The sequence below is a fragment of the Bos mutus genome, chromosome 16, assembly GCF_027580195.1.
Source record: "Bos mutus isolate GX-2022 chromosome 16, NWIPB_WYAK_1.1, whole genome shotgun sequence".
NCBI lineage: Eukaryota > Metazoa > Chordata > Mammalia > Artiodactyla > Bovidae > Bos > Bos mutus.
This window is the reverse complement of record NC_091632.1, coordinates 33,980,545-33,996,164: the sequence shown is the minus strand read 5'-3', so window position 1 is coordinate 33,996,164 and position 15,620 is coordinate 33,980,545. Positions and strand designations below refer to the sequence as shown.

The 15,620-nt window shown below is 50.2% G+C and overlaps 1 protein-coding gene across 10 annotated transcripts in view; it reads right to left on the bottom strand.

Annotated features, from left to right (window-relative positions):
- FHAD1 (forkhead associated phosphopeptide binding domain 1) overlaps positions 1-15,620 on the bottom strand; it is a 168,064-nt gene that overhangs the window by 21,608 nt on the left and 130,836 nt on the right. For all 10 annotated transcript variants that reach the window (XR_011467227.1, XM_070384949.1, XM_070384953.1 and 7 more), the window contains 6 exons: positions 13,011-13,184; positions 10,900-11,125; positions 8,693-8,777; positions 5,929-6,035; positions 4,059-4,218; positions 2,532-2,664 (listed from right to left, as the gene is read on the bottom strand). Coding sequence is in view for 9 of the 10 variants with exons in the window: in XM_070384949.1 (XP_070241050.1) it covers positions 2,532-2,664; positions 4,059-4,218; positions 5,929-6,035; positions 8,693-8,777; positions 10,900-11,125; positions 13,011-13,184 (885 nt within the window). In the remaining variant the exon portion in view is untranslated. The remainder of the gene's footprint in view (positions 1-2,531; positions 2,665-4,058; positions 4,219-5,928; positions 6,036-8,692; positions 8,778-10,899; positions 11,126-13,010; positions 13,185-15,620) is intronic.

Genomic DNA, 15,620 nt, shown 5'->3' with positions numbered 1-15,620 from the left:
TTTTCCCAAAGCTCAGCCCTGTGCCCGAGCATAGTAGGGACTCCGTAAATATGGAGCCAGAAGGGGCCTGCCCCAGAGTTCCTGCTGGGACCAAGGTTCAGCCCTGAGAGAAGGGGGCTGCAATTAGTAGGGCGTCACTAGACCCTGATCTGGCTCCAGCCGGCTTTCAGCCTGCTCGGCTGGTCCACTTCCGGGGCTGTTTCTACACCAGCCTCCCTCTCTTTGAGGGCATATGTTTGCCCTGGGAGTGAACACCAGGAATGCTGTGCATGTGCACACGTGCTGGAGGGTGGAGAGGACGTGGTGGCTGGTTTTGGGGGTGGGGCAGCCGCCAGGCTTGGTGACAGCATTTCCTCTGCCTGGAGAGCTCGGCTGAGCCCGACGTGACCCTTACTCATGGCCCTTCTGGGAATTTGTTTATTTAGAGAAGATGGAGATTCTTTCTCATACAACTCTTAAGCCCTCTGACCCACTCTGGTTTAGAAAGCAGGAAGTAGACTGAGTGTGGAAGGCTGTTTTGAGAAAGAAAAAAAGCCTTTTTTCCTTTGATCTTGCAGCCTCCCTCCCCCATCCTCCTCTAATACTTGTCATCATAGAAACTGAGACAGGGCCTTTGGTCAACGATCCTTCCCAGCAAACACAGGAGAGTCAGAGGGAGTCTTCTGTGGCCAGGAACCCTGAGCATCCTGCTTTGTGCCCAGCACAGGGTCTGGCATACAGCAGGTGCCCAATAGTTGCTGAACGTGTGAACTAACATAGGCCAGGTCCTGCACTAAGAGCTTGGATTTCAACAGGAACGAGACCTGCTTCCGGCCTTGGGCGCTCACAGCTGCAGAACCGGTTGCAGCCCCATGGCTGGGCTGCCGTAGTAAGGAGGAGACGCTGCTGCTATAAAGGTCTCTGGATGGTGACGGGAGCCAGGGCCAGCCGGCAGGGCCACTGAGCCCTCTCTTTCACACTGCGTGCGGCCTTGGCTCCCTGCTGTTTGGCAGGGGAAAGGCATCTTTGAGGAAGCAGGCAGGCAAGCCGACACATTTGGCCCTGTTTCCAAGAGAAAGTCCAAAGCACATTACTGAAACGCCCTGGTCTCTAGTTTCATAAAGCGAAGGGAGAAAGGAGATCCCTGGACTCCAGGAAACCCGGGGCCTCGAGGAAGTGCCATGCCCACAGTCAGCCAACGACGGATCACAGGGAGCACGACCACCCACCACAGGGACAGGTGGGAGCCACCGTACAGGACCACGGGATGAAGGCACGGTTCTCCATCGATGATGTGATCCCTGTGCACTGCCTGGCTGGGACTTCCAGGCGTGCCAAGGCCTCTGGGCAGAGATCATCAAGTCAGCCACGGAGCATAAATGGCCTAGCATTTGAGCCCTTTCAGGCCTAATTTAGGATGTCCCCTGGACATCTCAGAATCACACCTAGGAATCTGTTCTACATACTTAGGGCTTCCCTGGTGGCTCAGACAGTAAAGAATCTGCCTGCAATGCAGGAGACCTGGGTGTGATCCCTGGGTCTGGAAGATCCCCTGGAGGAGGGCATGGCAACCCACTTCAGTATTCTTGCCTGGAGAATTCCATGAACAGAGGAGCCTGGTGGGCTACAGTTCATGGAGTCGCGAAGAGTTGGACACGACTGAGCGACTAACGCTTTCACTTTCACAAGGATATTAACTACAGCAATGTGTGGAAGCAGAAACAAATATCCATCAACAGGCGACTGGCTGGATAAAAGGGATGTGATGGAATTCAATGGAAATGGCCCTGCGAGTCCCTAGCACAGGGCCAGGGAGTCACAGCTGTCAGACTTGTGACAGGGGCAGCAGCTGCTGCCTTAGGGTGGGGGGGTGGGCATCCCCGTCTGACAGCAGAGGATGGGTGCCGCCCCATGTGCCCACCACTGTCGAACCAGCCCACACGCTGGGCCTTGGGGATGAAAATTTCCAAATCATTTGGTATGTTTGCCTCAAAAATACAATTTCCAACTTGGGACAAACAAAAGCATGAGGAAGATCTTCACGTACATTTACTTGAAAATATGCCCATGAAATAGTATTATGTGGGAAAAAAGAAATGTTGCAGAATAAATATGGTTTGAGACTATATTTTGAAAAAAAAGTCTATCAAATAAATATATGTATATGTAAGCTTGTACATGTTTGTGTGTGTAAGTTAAATTTGTTTCTCAAGAATCCCATGATGGGGTGGCTGGCATTATGCCCACTTTCCAGACGAGGGAATTGGTACCAGGTTGCAGGGTTTCTGAGTGGAGGAGCAGGATCGGAACACAGGCAGATGGGTTCCAAGCCTGAATTTCAACCGCTGACTGTATGAGCGTGTGGTGGTTTCTGTGAGGAAGAGGGCTGATGGTACCTGTGCCCAGCTGATGATAACTTTATACATTTCACATAAGCAAGTCATGCTTTTGGAACTTAGAATGAAGATGTTTTCAAAAGCAAAGAAAGCCTCCATCAGGCTCTTTCTTAGCTTATCTTTCTAGATGCCCCCGGGGATGGGGCAGGTACTCACCTCTTGGCTGCTCAAGAAATTATCAGTGTGGACTGGTTCTATCTGCACTGAAATGTCACACATCTTGGTTGTGTTTCTGGGCTTCTGTTCCTTCTCCTTGTGCAGCTGGAGTTTTTGTTTCTCTTGGGAGGCCCTGGGGGCAGAGAAGATGAGTCACTGAGCAGGAGGGTGGCTGGCCGCACAAGGTTTGGGAACCACAAATTACCTTTGTACTCACAAGCAGAAGTGGGAAAGGGACTCCATGTTTACAGGGAGCCGAAGTCTTGGAGCCTTCAAGCTCCTGCCTGAGGGTTTCCAGATAATTGAGCTTGTTGGTTAGTGACCAGGGAAGCAGGCACCTCTCCATTCTTGCCTCCTGCACTGGGTCTGCAGGATACCTGCTGTGGCATTTATGGGGGCATTTAGTGCCTGTCTGGGCTTCCCTGGTAGCTCAGATGGTAAAGCGTCTGCCTACAATGCAGGAGACCCGGGTTTGATCCCTGGGTCGGGAAGACCCCTGGAGAAGGAAATGGTAACCCACTCCAGTATTCTTGCCTGGAGAATTCCATGGACCGAGGAGCCTGGTGGGCTACAGTCCATGGGGTTGCAAAGAGTCGGACACGACTGAGCAACTTCACTTAGTGCCTGTCTGCTATTTCTAACACCTGGTATCTGTCAACCCTTCTATTTCTCATAATAGTCCCATGAGCTAGGGACTCTCCTTGCCCCATTTTACACCAGGAAAGAGACACGGCAATTTCCCTGTGGTCATGGAGCTTATAGGTGAAGGCACCTGGCTTTGAATCCAGGCAGCCTGGGCCTGGAGCCTGTACTTTTAACCACAGTGTGAATCCACTTTGGCCATGAACCATGAAGCAAATGAAGCTACGGGTTACACATGAGACATCAATTTTATTCAAACTTTCTTGGAGAAAACATTAATCTTATATCAAAATATGGATAAACTATGGATGAAAATGCAAACTCACATATGTTTCATAGACAAACTCGCAGAACAACAATATATTTAGTTTAAGCTGACATCCAGTTTACACTTTTGTTCAGTCAGCATTTATCAAGTTCCTTTACATGCCAGGCGTTGTGTGAATGGTGGGGAGTCAGTAGCAGGCAAGGTCTACAAGGGGTCCTCATGGGGAAGGCAGACAATTCAACAGGTGGGAGTAGCCTGGCTGTGTGAGAAGTGTTAGATCAGGTGACATGCAGGGACTGAGGGATCCTGGGCAGAGCAGGAGCCCTTGGCTACGTTTGGTGAGGGTGAGTAAAGGAGGATTTCCTGGAGGAAGCCGCATTTAAACTGAGACTTATCTGAAATATTGGGCAGGAATCTCTGAAGGCTCAGAACTGAGCAAAGTTCTAAATGATGAGGTTGTGAAGCAATGAAACATATGTCATTCACTCATTCATCTACTCATTCATTCAACTCTTTAACCATCATTGACTGAGCCCTTCCTCTCTCTATGTCAGGCTCCCTGGGTACTTGGGTATGCCTGGGCTCCCCACACCTGCTGTGCAGGCCTTCCCACCCACCTGAGAGCCTGCTTGAGGACCTCCAGCTCCTTGTCCTTCTTCTCCACCAGGCCGGTCATCTGCACCATCTTGTCCTTGAGCACGCTTAGCTCACTGCTTTGTTGCTGGACCAGTGCCACGTTCCGCTCCAGTTCTATCTTCTGCTTCTCGTTCAGTTCCCCTGGGGGATACATGCAAGCTGTTGGCAGTGGGGTCTCCTGCCTTGGGTTTCCTGGAGGGCCATAGCAGATCTGCCAGGCCTCCAAGAACCATGAGGCGGTTCACCCTCCAGGAATTCTCAGGGGGCTTCAGTAACGGCCAGGAAGTCTTCTTGCAAAAAAAAGAAAAAACCAACGAAACCGCCCACCAGCATCACCTTTCGATGAGCGCCGGCGCCACGAGGCAGCCTGTGTGCCGCCCGCCTGGCCCCAGCTGTCAGGGCCTGTGTGCCTGTGGCATTTTAGGGCACCTTCAGCAGCCTGCTTCTGCATCTGTTTGCCTGAGGCTTCTGAGCCCTCTGGAGACAGCTCTGCTCACGTGTCTGCCAGAGGCAACAGCCTCCAACTGAGGCCCAGTGGAGACAGGCTGGAGCACACAGCCCAGCCCCCTCCCCGTCCAGGTGGCACTCAGAGGGCTGTGACCACATTGCTCCCCAGCATCACCCCCTCCCTGGCAGAATTAAGCTCTGTCCCCCACTGTGCCTGATGACAGACAGCATGGCAATTCTTTATCTGCTTTCTTCCCTTCCCTGTCTCACTTCCCTTCCATTGCTGTTTTCCCTTGGATCATCTCTCAAATAAACCACCTGCAGTGGAATTCTGGTCTCGGGGTCTGCTTCTGGGAAAATCCAAACTAAGACCCCTACGTTGTCTTGGATCTTCATAGCAACCCTACAAGGCAATTCCTAGTAACAGCCCCACATCACAGGTGCAGAAACCGAGGTTCACAGAGGTCAAGGGACTTGTCTAAAGTCACCCATCTAATAAATAGCAGATCCAGAACTGGGTCCAATGCCTCCCGATTCTAGCCTTTCTGCCGCAAGCTCTCATATCTTGGAAGGGGGAAACCCCTCTTTGAAAAATCCTGCTATAAAAGTCCTGGGGACATCAATTGGTCCAGACACAGGGAGTAAACACAACTGAAGGTCTGGGATACACAGGGCTTGAGATGGACCAGATAAAAGGAATAGTCTTCACCCTCCCTCCACCCCCTCCTAAACCTAATTATACCTCCCGACTCCTGCCCTTTGGCTAAATGGAAGTTAGGGATGGGAAAGAAGAGGCAGCTCTAACAAGCAAGAAGAAGGGAGGCAGAAATAAGTCTGTGGAGAAGAGGAGCCAAGTAGGAATATTCAGCCAGACTTGTGCCCATCCGGAAGAGAACAGACCTCAGAGCTATCTTGCCCCTACTCTAGGTGGGTCCTGATGTCGACGTGAGGGACAGGAGGAGGCCCAACAGGCAGATGTGTGGCGAGTGTTTTTGCATCAGAGGCAGGAGAGACCTAGGGTACACTTACTCTAGGTCCATAAGCTGGTGGGCGCTAGGACTTGTGCTGGCTGGCCTGCCAAGTGAGGGGGCCCATGGATGACCTCCAAGCCTTTGCTCCTACAGACAAATCCTCTGTGGTCAACAGAGATTCTCCCCGAAACAGAAAGCTGCATTTCTACTCAGAGGTGTGGAGCCATGTGAGAATGCTCCCTGTGATCCCATATCAAATGGAATCAGTTCAGTACCCGCAGCTTTTGCTGATCCTGAGTTACAAGTGCTGTGATGGCCCAGGACAGCAGGTCGAGGCAGGGTTTAAATGCCCGGCCTTCCAACCCCAAAGACCCATTTCTTTCCTTTCTCAAAGTGGGTTGGGAAATTGAGAAACACAGGCAATTGTACAAACCTCTCAGGTCTGACATTCGGTTATGAGCTTCAGTCAGGTTCTTCCTTAACCTCATGATGATCTCCTGCTGAGACAGGATCTCCTTCTGAGCAGTCAATAAATCCTCTCTGAAATTCACACACATAAAAAAACAGACCAAGTCAGTTCAGCTCCATCTCTGTGGTGATGCTCCAGTGCCTGGAAGGGGAAAAGTACAAAGGCAATGTGATCCTCCATCAGTGATGGTCCAATCTGGGGATGATGCCACCCCCAGCAAGGGTGATAAGCACACTCTTGAAAAGTTCTCAAAACAAGAATCCGTTTTGATGCGCCTTCGTTATAAAGAAACACTTGGAGACAGAACAAAGGATCCTGGCTGGGTTTGCTCTGAGGCTGAAATACAACTAATATCAAAAGGACACCTCTTCCTGCTCAACCGTCTGTCAGCAGGAACCAATGCTCTCATGGACTTTCGATCTTTGGCGCAAAGAAGAGGGGAGGCTATTTTTGTGTGTGTGGGTTCAGGGATTCTTCGAGGATGAGGAAAAAGAAAGAGAAGAGGACAGTATGGCTTCTGTGCTTTCACCAGCTTCTTTTAATTCCTGATGGAGAGAAGAGGGACCACATGAGTGGGTGGTCTTCAAGTGACCCTTTGGGGATGTAGGGGCTCCGGGGGCCCAGAGGACTAAGCGGGGGACACAGAGAGGTGGATGAGGGCAGGTCCTTGGTCCCACACCCCAGAGAGTGTGTCTTTGGGATTAAAATGATCAGGGTGGCTGACTGGGAGGTGATGTTTCATGGGAGGGGCCCAAGGTGATGGTGGGAGAGGGACCTTGAGGGCCTTATGAGCATGTATGAGACATCCCAGCCCTGAGAGAAGCATATTGTGTGTTTGTGTGTGTGGTGTGTGTGTGCGTGCATGTGTGTGTATGTGCATGTGTGTGTTGGGGCAAGAGGAAACACTGCAAAGGGGGTTTAGAGATTGAGTCTCTCAGTTAAGTTCAGTTCAGTTGCTCAGTCATGTCTGACTCTTTGCGACCCCATGGACTGCAGCACGCCAGGCTTCCCTGTCCGTCACCAACTCCCGGAGTTTACTCAAACTCATGTCCATCGAATTGGTGATGCCATCCAACCATCTCATCCTCTGTCAGCCCTTTCTCCTCCTGCCTTCAATCTTTCCCAGCACAAGGTCTTTTCTAATGAGTCAGTTATTCACATCTGGTGGCCAAAGTATTGGAGCTTCAGCTTCAGCATCAGTCCTTCCAATGAATATTCAGGACTGATTTCCTTTAGGATGGACTGGTTGGATCTGCCTGCAATGCAGGAGACCCAGGTTCGATTCCTGGGTTGGGAAGATCTGCTGGAGAAGGGATAGGCTATGTACTCCAGTATTCTTGGGCTTCCCTTGTGGTTCAGCTGGTAATGAATCCACCTGCAATGTGGGAGACCTGGGTTTGATCCCTGGGTTGGGAAAATCCCCTGGAGAAGGGAATGGCTACCCATTCCGGTATTCTGGCCTGGAGAATTCCATGGACTATCGTTCACGGGGTCACAAAGAGTCGGACATGACTGAGTCTCTGGGCAGGTATTAGTGTCACTTCATTTGTATTCACAGTCTTTTGAACTACAGCCTCCTCTTATATAGACCTTTGAAGGTGGTGTCTGTGTTTATTATGGAATAAAGCAAAATACTTGCAGGCTGCATGTGAAAATTGAAAAAAAAAAGATTGGTGATCACTGGAATGGATCACACACACACACATACATGTCTGTCTGTCTATCTAATCTCCTTGGCTGTGACTTTTCCAACTTGAGGATGAGACTTTGTGTCGAGTGTGTCCATCATTAAGGAAGTGAACCAGAGAACAACTTGATGCTGATTCTTTTCCAGGTCATGGCTACTGTTTTCTTTACAGAGTTTAGGAGGAGACATGAACTTTACAGGAGGAGACAAACTTTTCAGAACATGGAGATTGAGAGTCTGTCTGTCATTGCCTTCTTGGGGTAAAACCTGTGTGACATGAGACTTTGGTAATTGGTATATGGGGCAGGGCTCAGGCTGATGGCTTGCCTTCTTTGAGAAACTTTCTGAATCCTTTCTCTGCATCATGTTACCACCTTCTGCTTTGTATGATACTTGGCAGTGTCTTTCAGGATCTTTCCCATCCATGGGTTTTGTTTCTCTGGAAATTGTCAGCTCTTTGAGGGTTGGGAAGATCTCCTGGAGAAGGGAATGGCTACCCACTCCAGTATTGCTTGGAGAATTCTATGGACAGAGGAGCCTGGTGGGTTGCAGTCCGTGGGGTCACACAGAGTCGGACACAACTGAGTAATATCACTTCACTTCTTTGAGGCTCCAGATATGGACCTTTGGGTTGGGAGGGGTCTTCAAGGTCATTTAGTCTAACCTCTTAACTTTTAACCCTCTCTGGGCCCCCACTCCACCAAACGGCTTCCACTGTTTTGAAACCCCAAAATGGGCTTGCCTCAGGTAGGTCTTTGGGGAAAATAGCTAAGTAGTAACATTAGCTGGCATTCATGTGCTTCCTTATCTCACAAGCCGGGGGTGCTGAGGCACAGGAGGGGACATGACCTGCCTGGGGCTACATACCTGGAGAGTGTTGAGTTTAGGATTTGAACTTAGATCTACCCAGATCTTTCCATGACACCAGTGTGACTTACTAAAGGGACTGAGAAACTCAACCAGCAGCAAGGACTGCACAGACTCAACTCTTGTCAGATTCTGACAATGTGACCAGAAGCAGGAGTCCCATCCAGTACTCACATCAGGTGGTCGCACATTGCATCTTTGGAGCTGCTCTCCCCTAGAGGTGCTGTTGCAGGGTCCGGCTGTGCGTCCCCCTCCTGGGCTGAATCAGAGGGACACGTGAGCGTCATCACAGTCCTCAGGCAAGAGATATTTTCCTTCCCCTTTGCTTATCAACAGAGCAAACCTCAACTGACAATCCTTCCCTCCACCCCCAGCCCTCTCCACCTAATGTGAAACACCATGTGTTCTGTGTCACAGGCTGCCCTTCCCCCATGCATGAGCTTGTGACATCTTTCCAGCTACTCTCTGAGGTGGTGGTGCTTCCCAGGTAGCTCAGTGGTAAAGAATCCGCCTGCCAATGCAGGAGACATGGGTTTGATCCCTGGGTCGGGAAGATCCCCTGGAGGAGGAAATGGCAACCCACTCCAGTGTGCTTGCCTGGGAAATCCCATGGACAGAGGAGCCTGGTGGGCTACAAGCCATAGAGTCATAAACAGTCAGACACAACTGAAGCGATTAACACCCACTGATACCACTGACAGCTGCGGAAGTGAGCACAGCATTGCTGGGACCTGCTGGTAACCACTCTGTTAAGGGGTGAGAGGTAGAGCCTTAACCCCTCCCTGGGTCACACCTCCTGCCCCATTTCCTGCTCTCCACTCAGATAAGAGTCTCGTCCTGTGCTCACCCCCCAGTTACTCCTCAGCCCACTGCCTTCCAGTTTCTGCCTCTGCCCCCATCCTCAGTTCACTCGCTCGTTTATTTGTTCAACAGATGCTTATGGAACATCTGCTTGACTGCAGGCACGGATCTAAGTCTGGGGTGACAAAAGAAGTGTCCCAGCTGGAACACCCTCCCTCTGCGCTGGGCCTGGGCTGGGGACCGAGTCCCAGCCTGCTCTTGCCGTGGTGCCCTGAGCTGGAACACCCTCCCTCTGCGCTGGGCCTGGGCTGGGGACCGAGTCCCAGCCTGCTCTTGCCGTGGTGCCCTGAGCTGGAACACCCTCCCTCTGCGCTGGGCCTGGGCTAGGAACCGAGTCCCAGCCTGCTCTTGCCGTGGTGCCCTGTTCATGCCGCGTCCCGTGTCAGGGCAGTGACCTGGCAAACTGTAGGGATGCCGCCTGGTGGTCCACAGCTGAACTCCCAGTGTCTAGAATGAGCTCAGGACACAAGAGCTGCTCAGCTAAGCGTGCTGAATGAATGTATCCATGAGGTGAGTCCTGACAGCCTGTCCAGCTGGCTTGAGACTAGGACCACGGTTCTCAACCAGGAGTGAGTTTACCCCTAAGGGGACGTTTAGCCATGTCTGGAGACATTTTTGGCTGTCACACTGGAGTGGGGGGCGGGCATGCAGTGGGTAGAGGCCAGGGACACTGCTCAACACCCTAAGTGCATTGGAAAGTCCCAAAAAAGAGCGCTGCATTCCATGTGCCTGCTCAGTTACTCAGTTGTGTCCCGCTCTTTGCGACCCCATGGACTGTAGCCCTCCAGGCTCCTCTGTCCATGGGATTTCCCAGGCAAGAATACTGGAGTGGGTTGCCAGGTCCTTCTGCAGGGGATCTTCCCGATTCAGGCACTGAACCCACATCTCCTGTACTGGCAGGCAGATTCCTTACTGCTGAGCCACCGGGGAAGCTGATTTAGCCCACGTGGCAATATCAACGCTCAGGATGAGAAACCCTAGGCCGAGGCCCCTACTGCCAGAACTCTTCTCCAAGAGCTCACTGTCTTTACTTTTATCTGTCACCCGTGGTCATTCAGGGCAAATAAGTGCTCACAACTCTGAGTTCTTTCTTCAGGCTTTTTTTTTTTTTTTTTAAAAAAAAGATAAACCCCAGCTGGTTGTGAAAAAGCATTAGACAGAGCCGCAAATTGCTGATGGCAGAGAGATGCCTTTGAAAGGGCCCTGCCCGGGATGCTTCCATGGGGAAAGGACGATTCCCATCGTGTGTTCTGACACCACTCACAGCCCCAGCAGCCTGTGCTGCTCCCTGGCTGACTGGCTCGGCACAAAGCCTGTCTCTGTTCATCGTGTTACTTCTGCTGAACCTGGGCCTGGAGGGCACCTAACCTTGCAGTGCAACAAGGACAGGGCCTCCAGAAATAGAGGGGCTTTTAAAATGAGACGCAGACTTCTTCTTGTCCATCAGCCTGGAGGGACCCACACGGTCATCAGGACCCACCCTGAACGCTAAGGTTCCCTCGGCGTCTCTTTGGACTGACCTGGGTCATTGTCCTTCAGCGTGGCGATCTCTCCTTCTATCTTTCTGTGGTGTTCGGTCACTTTCTGGAGTCTTTCCTCGAGGCTCACGATCGTCTGGGAGTGCTGCTTGATTTGTTCCTTGTATTCCATGATTTGTTTTTCAAATTCGTGCTTCTGTGATTCCTGCTCCTCTTGGAGGGCCATTACTCTGTGCTGTTGCAGCTGCATCCGCTCCTCCATCATGATCTGGGGAAACAGACATGGTTCCTGTGACCTTGGGAGCTGGGTAAGACGACGAGAACAGGAACGACACGGCCCCTCTGCACCCACTGGCACTGAGCTCTGCCTGCCCCAGGACCTTTGCATGTGCTGTTCCCTCTGCCCATACACTCCTCCCCCAGCTCCTCACAAGGCTGATTCCATGTGAAAAAATTCCCAGCTGTGCTGGGCTGCAGCTCCAATGTCACCTCCTCTGAGAAGTCCTCCTGGACTGCCTATCTAAAGAAGACATCATCCTGTTTTATTTTCCCTGAGGCACTTATTACCATGTGAACCATCTCATGTCTTTATTTCTTGCTCCCACTAGAATGGAAACTCCACGAGGACAGAAACTTACCTTTTCTTATTTACCGATATGCCCACAGCATCAGAGCCCAGATCCCTGCCACAGCATCTAGACCCAGATGCTCAATAAGTACTGGCTGAGTTAATGAGTGAACAACTTTATAAGAAAAAGTGAATAAATTTGTATTTCTTAAAAACAAAAGTTACCAGTGGCCTCCTGATGGTGAGTCACACCCCTTTCCATGACTACCCTCCCCTCTTGCAGCCACTCCGTACACCTGAGTCTCAGTGCCTCATCCTTGCTCCCCTCCCACTCCCCCCACCCCTTCCTCTGCTCTCAGGATGAGGTCTCCTGCCACCTGGATGATGTCATTCTCCCGCTCTCGGGATGATGTCATCCTTCTCGCTCTCCATTCCTTGTTAACACGATGGGCCTCTCTTCTCCTCCGGATGCAGACATTTTCTGCCCCAGATGCTCACACACGCCCCCTCCTTCAACCATCACTCCACCGAGGCTCTCTTCCAACTTTAGGCTTCATGTCTCACTTCCTGCCCCAAATCTAATGTGTCACTAAAAGTTTGGGCAACTTTTGAACTTTGATACCCCTACCCTCGGTTCAGTCTGAATGCTTTATCTTCTCCAGGAGACAGTCCCTCTCCCACAAGAGACCTGCCCCCATCCCCCAGCCCAACCTCTATCTTTCCAGCAACCCCATGTGCCATCACCGCCCCCCTCCATGGTGCCCTGGCTGGAAGCTCGCCTGCCTCCTTGGCTCCTCCCTCTCCTCGGGACTCCCTCTCCTCAGGAGCTAACTGTCAATCAGTTAGCAAGTCCTGCCATTTCTCTGGTAACTCCCTCCATAGCAACTCCTTTTCCCCACTCCTCTGCTACCCCGAATGTCCAGGTCCTGTGATTCAGGACCTTGGGAATGGCCACCACATGCCACACCCCTGAGCTGCTGTCTCCAAGCCTAGTCCCTCTCTACTTCCCTCTGCCAGGTCAGTCCTTATTATGTCCTTGTCCACGGACCTGCCGGTTAAATGTATGAATGACAGGTCATTGCAATATTGAGCCCTGATGATGAAGGGCCTTGAAGGTCAAGCTAAAATTGAAAAAGGCTATCTTAAATTCTATGGAATCATCACTGGCCCCTAAACTCCAGGGCTGCTCTGTATGATCCTGGGAATAGCCTGAATTACATCATCTCAGAAGGCCCTAGAAAAAGGGTGTTATAGCTTCTGTCTACCTTTCATACTAAATTAATGCCTCTCAACAGGGGGTGATTCCCCTCCCCCTCCCCCCCTACCGGGGAGATGTGGCAAAGTCAGAAGACAGTTCTGGTGGTCACACCTGGGGTAGGGTGCCACTGGCATCTTCTGGGTGGAGCTCAGTGGGTGCTGCTGCGCATCCTAAAATGCACAGGACAGCCCCCCAACTCCCCATGAGAGTCACCCACCCAGAACATCAACAGTACAGAGGCTGAGAACCCTTGGTCTAAACCACACACGGCATCGTGATCTTGCGTCAAAGGGAGAATTCTGCCTTCCCTGGAAGGCACTGACTTACCATTTTCGTCTTGGCAGTTTCCAGTTCAGCTAATGTTTCATTTAATTTCATGGTGAGGTTCTCTGCTTTCAGACTTTCAGCCATCTTTGTTTTCTGAGCCTTTTCTAGCATGGCCAGTGCATCATTTAATTTATTATTTAAAATGTCTTCTTTTTGCATTTTTAAATCCATTTCCTAGACAAACAGCAAACATCAAATGAACAGAAATTCAGGTGTAAATATTTACCCCAGCCTCCCCCTTCCCCTGTTTTCAGAGAGGAGGGGACCTCTGTTCTGTTATTGTTCTGTTGATCCTTTTAAAGTCCAAAGTCCATGCTTTCTCTGGAAAGTTCCAATTATTGCAGAACTCAAATTCAGCTGAGATCTATCTCCTTGAGATTTCTGGCCCCTGAGCTCAGTTCTGTTACTTGGAGCTCATTGAACAAGTTTTATTTCTCTCGTACGAGACAGCCCTTTAAATATTTGAGAAGGCTGTCATGTCTCTCCCTAAATCTGTCTTCCAGGATAAATGTGCCGAGTTCTTCACCCTCAAGTCATAGGATCTGTGTTCAGGACATTCCTCCAACTTACTCCGTGACTTAGGCCCTGAGATGACCTCCCCTGGGGACCCTGGGATGGTTAGACTCCAGTCGCCGTGTCCCCAACATCTTCTACCTTCTCCTCGGACCCATTCTTCTCATCTTTGTCAAAATTCTACTCTCTTTCTTGAGTCCCTCCCCAAATAGTGCAGAAAGTGGGCTTTGTGACAGGCACTGTGCTGGGGCTGGATGGACTTCATCTACTTATTTGACTTGACTTTTTAGGGCAGTTTTAGGTTCACAGTAAAACTGAGCAGAAAAATTAGAAAGTTTTCCTTTAACTCCCACCCCCGCCACAGGCACAGCCTCTCCTACCATCAACATCCCTCATCAGATCATCTCATTTGTGATAACTGATGAACCTACAATGACCCATCATTAGCACCTAAAGCTCATAGTTTACATTAGGGTTCAACTCTGTGGTATACACTCTATGGATTTGGACAAATGTATGATAACATGTATCCACCATTATGGAATCACACAGAATAGTTTCCCTGTCCTAAAAACCCTACGCACTCCATCTATTCATCATCTTCCCACCCCTTACCAATCCCTGATCTTTTTATTATTGCCCTAGTTTCGCCTTTTCTGGAGTGTCACATAGTCGGAATCATACTGTATGTAACCTATTCATGAACATTATTTAATCCTACCTGAAATGTATTCAGGCTTCCCTAGTGGCTCAGATGGTACAGAATCGGCCTGCAATGCGGGAGACCTGGGTTCGATCCCTTAGCTGCACAGATCCCCTAGAGGAGGACATGGCAACCTACTCCAGTATTCTTGCCCGGAGAATCTCCGTGGACAGAGGAGCCTGGCAGGCTACAGTCCATAGGGTGGAAAAGAGTCAGAAACGACTGAATGACTAAGCACAGCACAGCACAAAACATATTCTCGAGGTGCAGTGCTAGGCATTCCCAGACTCTGTCGGAGGCAGTGAAAACCAGTATGACCTTTCTGAGAGTGTCACTTGGGAACCTGTTTCACGAGCCTAAAAATGTTCATATCCTGTGACCCACTGATTACACTTTTGGAGATGTATCCTAAGGACATAACCCCACATGTACACAAAGCCCCTGACACAGAGCTGCTCAGACAAGCATTTTTCACTCCACTGAAAAGAGAGACACCCCCGTGCCCAAGGGTAAATGAATCAAGGTTCACCCAACACAGTGCAAACCCAGGTCACCCTTTACTGGCGTGTTGCAGAAGAAAGTTCAATGATCTGTGGACATACTTGTAATATATTAAGTCAAAACGCAGCATGCACAGTGTAACAGTGTAAATAACTTTGTAACAAATCGATGTTTGTCCATGTCTGTCATAGTGATCATCATAAAGCTGGTCTGGAAGGAATCACATCAAAATGTCATTAGTGGACTTCTTTGGTCCAGCAGTTAGGAATCTGTGCTTTCAATACAGGGAGTGTGGGTTCAATTCCTGGTCAGGGAACTATCATCCCACACACTGCAGAGCATGGCCAAAAGAAAAAATAAAATAATTTCATTACTGGTAACTCTGCTCGGTGGACTCATGAATGATTTTTTCCATACTTCTAAAAATTTCTAGAGCAGTTACTCCTTTTATTTTTTAAAATTTATTCTTAATTTTTTGGCATGGCCACATGATATGTGGGATCTTAGTTCCTCCACCAGGGATTGAACCCACACACCCTGCATTGGAAGCGTGGAGTCTTAACCACTGGACCGCCGGGGAGATCCCAGGTGCTCCTTTTATAACTAGGAAATGAAACTGATTTTTTTTTTTTGAAACAAAACAGAGCATGGTTCTCATCATGTGATGCCTGTGAGCCTCGCCTGGGAGAAGCTTCATTCTCTCCGTACCACCACTGAACTCTGTCTGTTCTTATTTGGGGTCGTGATGTGGTCATTACTGTTGAGAAGTCCCAGTGCAGACAGTGTGCGGACCTGGCCTGAGGAGGCGCTCCCTGGGGGTCAGCGGCAGGCACAGCACACAGCAGAAGCACTCCAGCCGTCCCGAGGAATCCACAGAGAACTGAGATGGTTTA